Source organism: Elaeis guineensis, chromosome 6, assembly GCF_000442705.2.
Source record: "Elaeis guineensis isolate ETL-2024a chromosome 6, EG11, whole genome shotgun sequence".
Taxonomy (NCBI): Eukaryota; Viridiplantae; Streptophyta; class Magnoliopsida; order Arecales; family Arecaceae; genus Elaeis; species Elaeis guineensis.
The window spans coordinates 23,045,644-23,060,586 of record NC_025998.2 but is presented as its reverse complement, the minus strand read 5'-3'; the positions used below and the strand labels follow the sequence as shown (position 1 = coordinate 23,060,586).

The following is a 14,943-nucleotide window of genomic DNA, read 5'->3' as shown; positions in this document are numbered from 1 at the left end:
TATTGTGTAATATAGTATTGCAACTTTATCTCTCAGTTGTGTAATATAACATTGCAACAGATTATGTTGTGTAATATAACATTGTATCTTTATACCTCATTTGTCTAATATAACATTGTTACATTGATATATTTTGAGTATTAGCTCCAAATGGTATGTTGACAAATGATTAACTTATGTTGCAAATGCTTAGTTGATAAATGTATATTGATTGTACAAGGATAATTTGCCTTGATAAATGCATGTGTCGGTATCTTAACTATGTACAGCCAGAATGTGAATGTGTAGAAAGAGAGATTAATGTGTGCAGGTTACTTTAACTATGTCAACAACAGATATATTAGCTGTTTACTAGGATATATTAACTATGTGCATGTACATATTGATGTGTGCCAGGGAATATTAACTGTATATTTGTGGTATATTAACTGTATGCACGTAGCTATTAACTGTGTACTAAGAGATATTAATTGTGTACTGTGGTATATTAAGTATGTACATACACTACAAGAAAATAGGTAAATACCGACCGTTTTTTGCCGACGCTTTTGGAAAGCGTCGGCAGGTTGCGCTGACCTGCCGACGCTTTTAAAAAGCGTCGATATCTAACGACGCTTAAAAGCGTCGAGAAATTTGGGCACTGTCAACGCCGACGCTTTTAGCAAAAGCGTCGTGAAATAAAAACAATACCGACGCTTTTTTACGTCATTATTTAACGACGCTAAAAAGCGTCGTTAGGTTCCTTCATACCCCCGCCCGTGCCCTAATCTATCTACCGCCGCCCCTTCATTTTTTCCACCCGATCCTCTCCGCCGACCCCGGCCCATCTCCGCCGCCGGCACCGCAGCTGCCGTCCACGCGCACCCGCCGTCCACGCCTCACCACCGTCCGTCGCTCGATCCCCTCTGCTGCCGCATCTGTCGACGCCCACCCGCGCGGTCCAAGCCCTTCCCCTCCCCACCGGCCCTCCTCTCCTCTCCCCTCCCGGCGGCCATCTTCGCAGGCACAAAAGTAAGATATGTTATTCATAATGATTTTTTTCGGCGTAAATTCAATTTTTTCCTCTTGAATCTCGTCCAGATTCAAGAGGAGATGGGTTTTATCACCTCCGGACCCGACGCCGGCAACCATCTGGGCCGGCATCAAGTTTTTATAGCTGACCGGAAAGGGGGTGCCGGAATAGATCACCGGCGTTCAACCCATTGTTAAAAAAAAAAAAAAAAAAAAAAATCGCAGGCGGTAAATTTGGAACCACCGGATCAAGACAAACCAACGGTTTCCCCTCCCTCATCATCGGAAAAAGGGGTCTTCAGTCCCCAGAGAGGTCAGCGGTCGGTCGATTGAGGTATTCCGGCAGCTGCTGGCCGGGATTTGGTCGATTGAGGTATTCCGGCAGCTGCTGGCCGGGATTTGGAGGATAAAATCGCCAGTTTGGTCATCTTGCGAGGACACATGTTTTAAGCACAGTAAAATTGTTGGATTTTCTTGTATCATGGCACATAGGCCTCCGAAATTGTTGGTGCCTGATTTTGTAACCATTTTTATGTACATAAAATCCTGCAGCATGTGAACTCATTTTGTACTGGACTTAGGCCTAGAGAGCTGACAATCTTAGGTTATTAAGCAGCCATTCAGAAAAGAAGGCTAAAATTTCCTTAAAAGATCCATTCTTTTCTATTGTTAAGTGATGAATTTTGAACTTGTAAAAAGGCCGCATTTTTCCTCCATGTGTTTTTTTGATTTGCTCTCCAATTGTGTATCTGCTTGAAAAGGAACCAATGACAGAATCCTGTCAATTGATCTCCTATCAATTATTGTGCTTTCTCAGAATCCTGTTAATTGATCTCCTATCAATTATTGTGCTTTCTCACTTCCCTTCCTCTGTTTTTCTTTGTATAATAATTTACTTGTGTTCACACCACTTCAACTTTTATGCTTATATATGTTCTTACGCTTCAGGGTTATAGCTGAGAGATGAATCAATAAGAGTGAGAATTCTGATTTGCATGATGTGCCATTCAGCATGTTTTATTTGGTGTTACCATATCTTTGGCACACATTGACTTGATTTGTGCTTTACATCAAGGCAGATTTGTTGTAGCAGATTGAGGATTGAGTATACTAGAGTAGACATAGAAGTTGTGCAGAAAGTTAACTAATTTGTTTGATCATAAGCAAGATTAGAATAACCTAATTTTATTGAGCATAGCAATGAGGTATATATATATACATCATTTGTACAAATTTAGTATGTTTATAAAATTAATTCAGGATGTACACAAATCTTATAAATCAATATTTGAAATTATATTAGATCCTGTAAATCCATTCATGACAAACCTGCCCAAGTTAACCAAATATATGTGAAAAGTGTGCTGATAATTGTGAGAAGTTTGAACAAGCTTTAGGATTCTTATTAGATCCTATAAATCAATTTATGACTGAGCTGTTCAAATCGACCAAATAATCATGGTAATTATGCAGGTAAATGTACAAGGTTTGAAGAATTTTTAGAATTCTATCAACGCAAAGTTTGAAGAATCTTTAGGATTCCATTACTCCCCCTCGAGTTGGAGCGTAGAGATCCGTGAGTGAGGACTTGAAATGCTAAATAGAAAGGGTCTATATGAGACAGTCTATTAACATGTTAAATCTTTCCCTATTTCTCCTAGTTCTTGCAAAGTGTTCTACCCTTTAATTACCATGTACATCATGGAAAAAAAAAAAAAGAATAGGCTTTTTGTTTTCTATATACTCATTATCCCTATTATTTTAGTGAAAGAAGCTCTTCTTGCTGGACTACCTGAGTATGTTACTGGAATTCGCCTGTAAATTGTCCACGAAAGAGTTTTTTGTTTCTTCATTAGCAAGAGGTGAGATTTTTCTTTGGTTGAAATATTTTCGTCTGACCCCTCTTGATTAGGTATTGGCCTTTTTTTTTTTCTTGGTGCATAGCCTTTCTTTTATATTTAATTCCTTCATTATGTGGAGTCTAATTGGAAGACCGAGACTTATGAGCGGTCTGATAAAAAAAAATTACTCTATGTTAGAAATATTAAAAGTCTCAACAAAATCATAGTTATGCATATGGGATTTTTTTTTCTGTAAATTCATATGTCACACACATCTCGGCTCAAACACATGTGCAGGCGTGCACATGCACGTGCATGCACAGAGAGAGAGAGAGAGAGAGAGAGGAAAAAGTCCTTTACATGGCACCAAGATGCTAGTTCACTATAACTTATGTTATTAGATTATGCAAATGAATAATGATAAATCTTCTCGTCCTACCCTGATCAGAACCTTAGTTCTTGGAAAAGAATAATCTAATTCCTTAGCAAAGAGCAAACTGCGAATCTTCTCGTCCTTATATAATAACGGTTCTTCACTCATCACAGGCCTAAAAGTGTTTGGTTGACCAAGTCAAAGTGAGGCATTCTAAAACTTTTTCCATCGGACTTGTTAGAGATTGTTGGTCTGCAGTGATGGGCAGGCCACCATTAGAAGTAAGCTTTTGTTTAGAGCCACAAGCTTCATGTATAAATTTCAGCTGCCACAGGGCAAACACCTCTGTTATCTTTTTCCCCTGTTGCTGTGCCAGAGCCAGTCAACCAGCAAGAGAGGTACCACTCACCACCAAGGTGGTACTCCACTGTATCCAACCATTTTACCTCAGCGTCTTGCTTTTGAGTGCATGGAGAAGAGGGATGTCATTGGGATTAAACAAGTCCATCTCATCCGCAGCCATCTGATCAAAGATCATTTTGTTGTGATTGAAAAGTTAAATATCTTTTATGTTATATGGAGATTATGAGCACATGGTGCATAGTTTTCTATATCATTGTGAAATATTCAAGTTGGTTGATAATCTCTCATTAAATTATAGTATTAGTTGCAACTTTTTATCACAGAAATGGCTAGATTTTCAAATGCATGCTAAGTAGATTTTCATGGGTGTTTTTGTGATGGTTGTGAATTTAATGCCAGGCAATGTTAATTATGAATTAATTTTAAAAAAAAATTACATTGCATCGAAACATAGACCCGTCTTTTGATTAATGTACATATTCTATTATATCCGTACATTTATTTATTTTTGTACGGATAAAAGAATTATGTACATTGATCAATTGATTGTCCAGTATGGACAGTTTGGAAAATGTGAGTAATTCTATAGGTTATTACCATAATCAAATGGTATGCTGAGAGGTTTGGAAAAAATTTCGGATGGTATTTTCCTTTTGTTCTTCCTATACGGAAGAACTAAGGAGAAATGCTGCCGAAATTTTTTTCGGCTCTTGTTGCATATCATTTGATTTTTGTAATTGACCTATAGAATTAATACATTTTCTGAATGGGATAGGACCTTCTTTACCTATTAGTTGATGATAGCAAGCATTTACTATGTAAACTTTATCTAGCTGTTATTTTTTTGGATTTTATGAAATGACTGATATTTTTTACTCATTGCATTAATATAGATTGTATAATTTTTTTTTATTTTTAGATAAATTGCAAGTTCGGTCAGTTTTATCCTACAATGGACAAAAGTTGGATAAATAAATCAAAGAATAGTAAAGAATATTTAGATGGAGTTCATGACTTCATTAAATTTGGTATGGAGAAAAGTAGTTTGAATGGAAAGATTTTATGTCCATGTCGGAAATGTGTAAATAGTTCTTCTTTAGATCCACAAAATGTTGAAGAACATTTGGTATGGAATGGTTTTTTAAGAGGTTATACTGACTGGATTTTTCATGGAGAATCTATGTTGCCATCATCATGTAACCAACCCCTGACTCATTGCGGATCCACTAGCCTAGAAGACAATTCTGCAAGAGATGATGATATAAGGGGTTTGATCACAGATGCTTTTGGATTTGATGTTCAAAATTTAGGAGAATCCAGTAGTATACAAGAAACAGTTGGGATGTTTGATGGATGTACGCATACGGAACGTATGCATGTTGAGGAGCCCATACATACATCTAATGATGAAACAGCTCGTTATCACACCTTAATGAAAGATGCAGACGAAGAATTATATCCGGGTTGTACAAAATTTTCTAAGATTTCTTTTCTTGTACATTTATTTCATATAAAATATTTGAATGGATGGTCTGGAAAGAGTTTTACCATGCTGCTCAAGTTATTAAAGGATGCATTTTCAGAAAGCACTCGTTTACCACCATCGTATTATGAAGCCAAGAAAGTAGTAAAGGAATTGGATCTTGGATACGAAAAGATTCATAGTTGTCCGAAAGATTGTATGTTATATCGGGGTGAAAATGCTAATCAAGAGTCATGCAATGTATGTGGATCTTCAAGATGGATAACACAAAAAGAAGATCGAGATGATGTACTGAATGAATTGGATGCAACGCGGAGTAAAAAGAAACCGGCCAAGGTATTGCGTTACTTTCCTCTTATACCTAGATTGAAAAGGATTTATGCATCATCAAAAACAGCTTCATCAATGAGATGGCATCATGAAGGACGTACAAAGGATGGAATGTTGAGACATCCTGCAGATAGTCTTCAATGGAAAGCATTTGATGATAGGCATCCTGATTTTGCCTCTGATGTTCGCAGTGTTAGGTTTGGCTTAGCTTCTGATGGCTTCAATCCATTTCGGACCCTGAGTTCTACCTACAGCACTTGGCCAGTCGTTTTGATACCTTACAATTTGCCACCGTGGATGTGCATGAAATAATCATCACTTATCTTGTCAATGGTTATTCCAGGAGATAAGGGTCCAGGCAATGATATTGATATTTTTCTACAGCCTTTGATAGAGGAATTGAAACAGTTGTGGGAGGGTGTTGATGCATTTGATGCTTCCAACGGCCAAACATTTAAACTACGGGCAGCTTTGTTATGGACTATTAATGATTTTCCAGCATATGCCAATTTATCTGGCTGGAGTACAAAGGGACGGGTCGCATGTCCTTGTTGTGGAGATTCAACACATTCAATTTGGTTAAAACATGGAGGTAAATTTTGTTACATGGGACATCGTCGATGGTTGGAAGCAAATCATCCGTTTCGATTTCAGAAAGATTTGTTTGATGGTACTATAGAATTGGGATGTGCCCCTATTCCACCTTCTGGAACTGATGTTCATAGACAAATGGATGGCATGAATTACAGCTATGGTAAGCACTCAAAGTCCTCTAAAAAAAGAGGAAGGGATGATGTTGAAAGCTCAGTGCACGAAGGGTTACCAGAGGAAGTCAGTATCAGTACTATAGATGCAGAGTTGTTTCAAGATCCAGACAATTATTTCGAGGATGAAAATGAGGAAGACACACAGATAGCATCTACACAACAGCCAAGTAAACATTTATGGAAAAAACGAAGTATCTTTTTTGACTTACCTTATTGGAAACATAATCTTATTCGGCACAATCTTGATGTCATGCATATAGAGAAGAATGTTTGCGATAATTTACTTGGAACATTTTTAAACCTTGATGGAAAGAGCAAAGATAACATGAAGGCACGTCTTGATTTAAAAGAAATGGATATCCGATAGGAACTTCATCCTAAAATGCTTGCTAATGATAGAATTTATGTGCCTCCTGCATGTTACACAATGTCTGCTCGAGAAAAGGATAATTTTTTGGAAGTTTTAAAAAGTATCAAAGTACCCGATGGATATGCATCGAATATTTCACGATGTGTGCATCTAAAGGATCGAAAACTTTCAAATCTTAAAAGTCATGATGGTCACATATTGATGCAAGATATTTTTCCAATAGCTTTAAGATCGTCACTGCCGAAACAAGTTGTTACAATTGTACTTCGATTATCGTCATTCTTCAAGGCATTATGTTCCAAAGTTATTGATCCTCGGGAACTTGATCAGTTAGAATCGGATATTGTAATTACACTTTGCCAGATGGAAAAGATTTTTCCTCCTGGATTTTTCACTATTATGGTACATCTGCTCGTTCACCTAGCTTCAGAAGTTAAAGTTGGTGGACCGGTACATTATAGATGGATGTATCCTATTGAGAGGTATTATTACAAACCTTAAATCTTTTGATAATTTTATTAGAAACAACAGCATACTGATATTTTAATAAATATTTAATTCTTGAAGGTATCTTGTGCGTCTTAAAGATTATGTGCGAAATAGAGCCTATCCTGAAGGCTCGATTGCTGAAGCATATATTGCGGATGAATGTTTGACATTTTGTTCAAGATATCTTCAAGGTGTAGAGATTATTTTTAGTCGACCTCAACGGCATAATGACTTTGTAGAGAATGCAGAACTGTATAAGTTCTTAACTGCTGGAAAATTCTTGGGAAGAGGTGAAGGTATTGTACTTGATCAAAAATCCTTAGCACAAGCACATCGTTATGTGTTACTTCATAGTGACATAATATCTGACCATCGCAGGTTAGTATATTTAAGGAATGACATCAAAATTTAAATTTTATATTAGATATAATGTTCTAAATGATATATTTATATTTTATGCAGTGAATTTTTAATTTATCAGAGACGAGCCAATCATAACATTCGTCCTAATGCAAGGATTGAACAGCGATGGTTGGTCGAGTTATTCCCTATGTGGCTTTCGAATCAGGTGTGATTTATATTTAATTATTGGATATATTAATTTTTGATACATATTTAATATCAGATAACTCAACTGTACTTCGTCATATCATTTTTTGTTAGGTATCAAAGATGATGGAGACAAATAAGTCAGATGAACTAATAGCTCTTGCTCGAGGACCTAACAAGATTGTGAATAGATATAATGGTTTCATAATTAATGGCTTTAAATTTCATACTAGAGAACGGGAGAAATTTAGAAAAACACAGAATAGCGGTGTTATGGTGGAAGCGGATGGAAAATCCTATTATGGTGCACTTAAAGATATCTATGAGTTGGATTATTATGGAAAATTTAAAGTAGTACTGTTTAGATGTGATTGGATAGACATAAACTCACCAAGGGGTTTGAAACAAGATGCAAATGGATTTACACTTGTAAATTTTTCAAGGTTGATACACACTGGTGTGTTATTGAAGGATGACCCATTCATTTTTTCATCTCAAGCTCGTCAAGTATTTTATGTACAAGACGCAAAAGATAAAGATTGGTTTACTGTCATCAAAACAAAACCTAGAGACTTATATGATATGGGAAACCAAGTGGAGGATGATGACGATGACACTTATACACAATGTATGCCCTACAATTTTGTGCCAGCTGATGATTTAAATGCTACGACGACGTTGGTTAGAACAGAATTCGAAGAAAACACTACTGCTTGATTGTTACTGGTAATAATTATTTATGATGTATATATTTTGTATTAATTATTGTGTTATTTTACTCCATATATTAACTGATTCTACCTTTTATTTATATAAATGCTAGGTGACATCATGCATCGCAGGGGACGATATGCTGGTGTGCAGTTCCAGTTTTCACAGACAGAGGCCGGTACGTCTTCTTCAGCACAGCAGCCTGAGGCCAGTTCAGCTGCACAGCATTCTGAGCCCTGTCCTTCATCATCAGCACAGCACGATCCTCCTGTTCATCAGCCAGATGATGAGATACACGTGCAGGGTATATATTGTCTTTCATGTAATTTTTTTTTATTTCATTTTATGTATATTTATGATATAGTTACTTTTATGTATTTTTTGCAGACGGATCCGGGAGAGTACGCCCCAGACGCGGACCCACAGTAGTACGAGATATGTGGCAGATGCGTGAGGGCGAGAGGATTGTTGTGGAGTGCAATCAGCTAGGTCAGCCAATTAAGAAAGCTGCCTGCTTATTGACTTCATTTTTGGGGACTGTTGCTCGGAGGCCTCAGCTATGTCCGTTGGGCTATGCAAAATGGAATGACATGCTTCCAACGTACAAAGTTGAGCTCCTCCGAGTTATAGAGGTAATGAATTGATGTTCATACTGTATATTAATTGTTAATCATTTATATAATTTATTTCATTTAACTTTTTTTTTTATAGAGCAAGTTTGTTCTCCCTCCATCCACTCATGATTTTGTAATGAAGTCTCTCAACCGCAAATGGAAAGAATATAAAGCACAATTGAAGAAGGACTATATGAGACAGGGTATGACAGAGGAGGAGGTTGCTAGGAATTGTCCTCCTGATGTACCCCCTCATCAGTGGATGGAGTTGGTTCATTACTGGTTCTCCGAGAGGGCACAGGTATATTATCTGTTTATTATCTTTTTTTCTTAAATATTTTATAAAAATATTGATTTTTATTATATATTGTATATATAACAAGTTCTTTACTTTATTTTACAGACTTATTCTGCTATTGGTAGAGCTGCACGAGCAGCTCAGTCTGTTCCTCATACATCGGGGTCGAAGAGTTATGCACGACTCCGACAGGAGTTTGTATGTTCCTTAAACTTTCATAATTAACTTTTAATTTTTATGTTCAAATATTTATATAACTAATATCATTATATATCGTGGACCATGTCTGTATCATGATACTCATATATTTTTTTAAATTATCATAACTGTTTGCTTAAAATTGAAATTATTTGTGTAGGAGGATGAGCATGGGAGGGAACCCGGACAAGTGGAGTTTTACCGGATGACTCATACTCATCAGGATGGTACTTTTGTTCGAGATGAGTCGAGAGATTTATATGTACGGCATTGTTAATATTATATTTTTTGCAATGATTTAAATTTAATTTTGTTAGCTATTAATGTATAACTCTTGTTTTCAAAAAAAATACAGGAGAGGGCTACATCTCTCATTGCGGAGCGTGACGATGAGTCCGCAGCATCTACGCAGCAGAGCCGTATCGAGGCCGAGGTATTCACAGAGTTGATGGGACCAGAGCGCTACGGCCGAGTGAGGGGTTATGGAGTAGGAGTCACCCCCACTCAGTTATCTGAGGTTAGTAGATATACGCAGCATGCTGCAACAGATGCTCAGGATTCACGCGTTCGCAGACTCGAGGCGGAGATACAGGAGATTAGACAGAGTCGTGCCGCTGAGATGGAGGAGATGCGACAGAGCCGTGCCGAGATGCAGGCCATGAGGGGACAGATTGATCGCCTTACATCTTTATTAGAGATGTATGGTTCATCTCAGGTAAACACATAATATTAAATATATATTTTTGTATTAATTTAATAATTTATATATTTTATTTATAGATATGCAAATCATGCTTTTGATATATTTTTTGTAGGCTCCTGGCATATCAGGCACCCATCGAGATAGCGGCACGTCACGTGGAGACAACGACGACCATCCGCCTGCAGATTGATGTTATTTTATTTTTGTTGTATTTTTATATTTATTTATATTACTCTTGATTGTAATGGACGATTAGTACTTTATTTTTATTTATATAAAATATTGTCTTTTGGTTTGATTAAATTTTCTATTTCAGCTTGCTTTTGATGTGAATGATGGTGATTGTACAGGTGTGAATGTGAATGTGGTGATTGTACATGTTTATTGTATTGTACAGGTGATGTGAATGATGGTGATTGTACAGGTGTGAATGTGAATGTGGTGATTGTACATGTTTATTGTATTGTATAGGTGTGATATGATTTCGTACAGGAATGTATTGTATTATTTTTTTTTAAAATAATATTTGTATTTTTTTTTTCCTCTTAAAACCTTTAACGACGCTTATAAGCGTCGTTAAATTTGTCTTTTGCGACGCTTTAAAGCGTCGCAAATTTTTACATTAACGACGCTTATAAGCGTCGTTAAATTTGTCTTTTGCGACGCTTTAAAGCGTCGTAAAGATTTACATTAACGACGCTTTAAAGCGTCGTTAAGACAAATTTAACGACGCTTTAAAGCGTCGTTAATGTAAATATTTACGACGCTTTAAAGCGTCGTTAAAAAATAACGACGCTTTTACAAAGCGTCGGCGATATTCGTCCCCACTCTTGCATAGTCGACGCTTTGCCGACGCTTTTCGAAGCATCGTAAAGCCGAATAGCGACGCTTTAAAGCGTCGTTAATGACCATTAATAGCGTCGTTAATGGCCATTTTTCCTGTAGTGATATATCTACTATGTGCTGGAGAATATTAACTATGTGCATGCGAGTGTTAACCGTATGCTGGAGGATATTAACTGTGTAATGTAGTATATTAACTGTGTACATGTAGCTACTAACTGTGTGTTGGGGGATATTAACCATGTACTGAGGTATATTAACTGTGTCCAGGTAGGGATTAATTGTATGCTAAGGGATATTAATTATATGCCAAGTGATATTAATTATGTTGGGAGATATTAACCATATGTTGGGTGATATTAACTATGTATAGGTAGGAACCGGTTCAACGTAACTCCCATAGGGGGCGAGAATGCATCGCAAATGAACTACAAAGCTGGAGAAATATTTTTGTATCAGACTGTACAAAGAGATATTAGAGAGTGCCAATAGACCGATGCCCAAGGGAGTCGAGCAATGCATCACTGGTCCAAACTAAGCCAAAACTCCACCATGAGGGGTGAGTACACATCGCACATGAAATATGAAGCCGAAGAAATATCTCTATGTCAGACCATACGGAGAGATATTCGAGCGTGCTGGTAGACCATTGTCCTCATTGGATGAACCACCTTGACTGCTAAATGTATCTATTGTGCTCTGTGGTATATTATGTGCATGTAGCTACTAATTGTGTGTTGGAGAATATTAACCGTGTTGGAGTATATTAACTATATGCATGTAGCTACTAAATGTGTGTTGAGGGATGTTAACTATGTGCATGTAGCTCTAACTGTGTGCCCTACGATAACGGCTGACATAAGTGATGCATTGCCTCCAAATCCGATGGTCTTGAAGAGCACGGGAGCATAGAACATGATGACATTAATGCCAGTTAGCTGCTGGAAGAAGGGAATGAGGATGGTCATAATAAGCTGAGGGCGGTACTTCCGCTTAAGAATGTTTCTCCATGGGTGCTTCACTAGCTTCGCCACCTCGCTGGCAGCAACGAGATCGTTGTACTCCTCATGGACGTCATGGGTTCCACGAATGCGGCGGAGCATGCGCGTGGCCTCATCAGCGTGGCCACGCTCGATTAGGGAGTTCGGGGTATCAGGAAGGAATAACGAGCCGACGGTGATGATGCTAGCGGGGACGGCAGCAAGGCCAAGGCTTATGCGCCAGCCCCATCCGCCTTTGATCTTGGATGTTCCATAGTTTATGAGATTGGCGGCGAGGATGCCGATGGTGATCATGAATTGAAAGCCGATGTTGAGCATTCCGCGCATTCGAGCTGGGGCCATCTCAGAAAGGTATATCGGAACGGACTGTAATCATCACCATCGAGAAGACACAATAGTATAAGATACAAAAGAAAAACAAGATTAGGGCTTTGTAAATAGGAAGACGTTTAATAGTCTCCATATATGCGCATGAGAAATTAAAGAAGCATCCTCTAAAGCAGGAATCATGTAGATAGATAGATGATTTTGCAATATAATCACGAAGAGTTGTTACCTTTTTAAATATTAGTCTAAAAAAGTGATCCAAAAGAAGTTATAAATTGAAAGTGTAATAAAATTAATAAAATAAGCATGTCGTATAAACAAATGCATTGGAGGGCATTTTAGTCATTAAAGATATTATATCAAAAACAAAATATATTATATAAATAAAAAAAGCTATATTGCAGCTCGCTCTCTCTCTCTCCTAGGATAATAACAGCGCCCTCCTCCAATTTTATATTATAATAAATAATTTCAGTAAAAAATTAAGGATATAAAGACAAAGCGAAAGATTGTAATTTGTCTTAAAAAAAAAGTGGCCATAAATATAATGCCCCCAAAAATAAAAGGACAAAGGTTCTTAAAAATTCTCCTAAAAAGAGTTTGGGCGGGACTCCAAGTCCGGTTGATTGATTCTGATTTCTGACTTCTTTTCTATCGTTTGGGATTTGGTGTCTATTTCTGAAGAGCAATCACTCAATGAAAAAAAAAATTAATCAATAAAAAAATCGAACAATAAAGAAATTCAGACAGTCCAACGTGCTAAAAGAGTATTTGCTGTTCGAAGGCAGACAGCAGAGCACCGGTTCAAGGAGACAAAAAGGTGATGCCTCGAGGATGATATTTCCACTACGGGTATGATAACGTGATGACAGCATCGGTCTCCAATAATGACAGAGTAGTAATATTAAAATGATTTATTATTATTAAATATACTCTATATATTCCATATTTTAATATTCTTTCACCAGAAAGTAAGCAGTCGATGGACAAAGAACTGGCGTGGGGCCACAATGTGACAACCATTCGGATCTTCTCTCTCACTGGAGTGTCTTCTATTTTAAAATTATTATTATCAATCTAATATCCCAAAACAATATTCAAAAATAAAGACAGGTAAATATGACACCGAGAAAAAAAAAAAAAACTTTTTCTCCCAGGATCCAAAAACAAGCTGGAACTTTTTTTTCCTTTATTGAAAATAAGAAAAAAATATACATAACTCAAAAAAAAAAAAAAAAAAAGCACTTTCTTTTCCGATCTTAGAAATTCTAAACTTTTTTTTTTAATACCTGACCGGCCCACGCCGATGCCGAGGAGGATGCGGCCGAGGATGAGCATGAGGACGTCCTGGGCGAAGCCATTGAGGGTGGCGCCGACAAGGAAGGTGATCCCGCCGCCGAACATCGACCACTTCCGATCGAATATCCTCGTCACCGACGACGCAAAGAAGGATGCGATCAGCGCTGCCAGGTACAGCGACGATGTGAACATCTGCAGCACCTGGCTGTCGAACTTGTAGTACTGGTTCGTGCTCTGGTTCTCCTTCTCCTTCCGAAACACCGACGGGAAGAACTTGGAAAGAAACGAATCCATCGAAGTCACCCCACCTAGGAAACAGAATCCAACCAAAAACAAATTAACCCATGGTGTTGTGGCCAATCCCCTCGTCGCCTGGTCGCCGGGAACGAGCGCCTGCAAAAGAAGTCCACACTGATCGGAGGTGGCTCCGGCGAGGACCCTCCGATAATCAAATCAGAGAGGAGACTAGGCAACAGTAGAAAAGAATCAAGGAGCTCAACGAGTGAGGGTGAGAGCGAGAGCCCGAGGGCTAGAGAGGAAGGGTTCAAGGGTTTCAAAAAGGACCTCCTTAGCACTGTTGCCTTCTTCGATTTATAGTAGAGCGTGGCATGGCACCGTCATTAATGACGTAGATAATGAAAGAATTGTCAAGTCGTCGAGGACTGTCAGAGTCACCGTGAGGTCGTCAAATCACCGTGGGGCTGTCAAATCGCTAGGGTTGACCCATGCCTTAGGTGGGATAATGCCCCAAGGAGGCTGTGCAGCATGCCGTTGTCAGGATCGACAGTCTCCAGCAGTCGTAGGCGTTTGGAGGAGCCGACCGACTATAGGTCGGCGGCTGGTTGAGGGACATCGGGTGGAAACCCGGGGACCCTCCGACAGTCAGTCGGGCACATTGTGGGAGTCAGGCATCGGGCTCCATAGTTTGGCCGATCGAGAGAGAAGATGGTCTGCTCGACCGACGTATACTCGATCGATCGGTGACGGCAGCCGTCGGTCGGCAGAGTCGGGTGCCGATCGTGTAGGCTCGACGGTGAGTCGGCGTGAGGGGGGATCGATCGGTATATCCCAACAGTTGCCCCCCTCTACTCCTGAGTCGGATGGTGCGCTGGCTAATGTCTTTGTGTGGGCGGCAGCGTCGGACGAAAAGAGTGGATTCCTATCGCATTAAGTCCTGATTCTGATGACCGTACCGCTGGCCGATCTGGTGTCAGGCGCCTTATGAGTGCCAGGCGATTCGCCGGCTCAAACGTCCCGTCGGTGTCAGATGTCCCATCTCGTTGGGAATGGAAACCGTCGTTCGCGCCGCCTCTTCGGGAATGCGAAACATCGCTGCCTTTCCTCCACGCGGCAGGTGGCCATTGGATCGGGTC

At 38.9% G+C, this 14,943-nt stretch overlaps 3 protein-coding genes across 3 annotated transcripts in view; 1 reads left to right on the top strand and 2 right to left on the bottom strand.

Moving 5' to 3' along the window:
- The window catches only part of LOC140858535 (sugar transport protein MST6-like), a 153,528-nt gene that overhangs the window by 44,516 nt on the left and 94,069 nt on the right, over nucleotides 1-14,943 (bottom strand). The gene's annotated exons all lie outside the window — the stretch shown is intronic.
- Nucleotides 8,405-10,403, top strand: LOC140858536 (uncharacterized). Its single transcript, XM_073259355.1, has 6 exons — nucleotides 8,405-8,919; nucleotides 8,999-9,202; nucleotides 9,305-9,397; nucleotides 9,558-9,659; nucleotides 9,753-10,112; nucleotides 10,213-10,403. Exons 1-6 carry the CDS (start codon nucleotides 8,725-8,727, stop codon nucleotides 10,288-10,290), a joined length of 1,032 nt encoding a protein of 343 aa, XP_073115456.1. The 5' UTR covers nucleotides 8,405-8,724; the 3' UTR covers nucleotides 10,291-10,403.
- On the bottom strand, nucleotides 11,756-13,864 carry LOC140858606 (sugar transport protein MST6-like). The gene is made up of 2 exons (XM_073259815.1): nucleotides 13,561-13,864; nucleotides 11,756-12,318 (listed from the first exon to the last, which is right to left on the bottom strand). Exons 1-2 carry the CDS (start codon nucleotides 13,862-13,864, stop codon nucleotides 11,756-11,758), a joined length of 867 nt encoding a protein of 288 aa, XP_073115916.1.

What these genes read in the sequence shown, in the direction of transcription:
- LOC140858536 (XM_073259355.1), top strand. Translation starts at nt 8,725, where the DNA reads ATGTGGCAGATGCGTGAGGGCGAGAGGATTGTTGTGGAGTGCAATCAG. An exon ending in AGCTCCTCCGAGTTATAGAG is followed by an intron (nt 8,920 to 8,998) that starts GTAATGAATTGA and finishes TTTTTTTTATAG; the next exon opens with AGCAAGTTTGTTCTCCCTCC. An exon ending in CACGACTCCGACAGGAGTTT is followed by an intron (nt 9,398 to 9,557) that starts GTATGTTCCTTA and finishes TTATTTGTGTAG; the next exon opens with GAGGATGAGCATGGGAGGGA.
- LOC140858606 (XM_073259815.1), bottom strand. Translation starts at nt 13,864, where the DNA reads ATGGATTCGTTTCTTTCCAAGTTCTTCCCGTCGGTGTTTCGGAAGGAG. An exon ending in CATCGGCGTGGGCCGGTCAG is followed by an intron (nt 12,319 to 13,560) that starts GTATTAAAAAAA and finishes CTCGATGGTGAT; the next exon opens with GATTACAGTCCGTTCCGATA.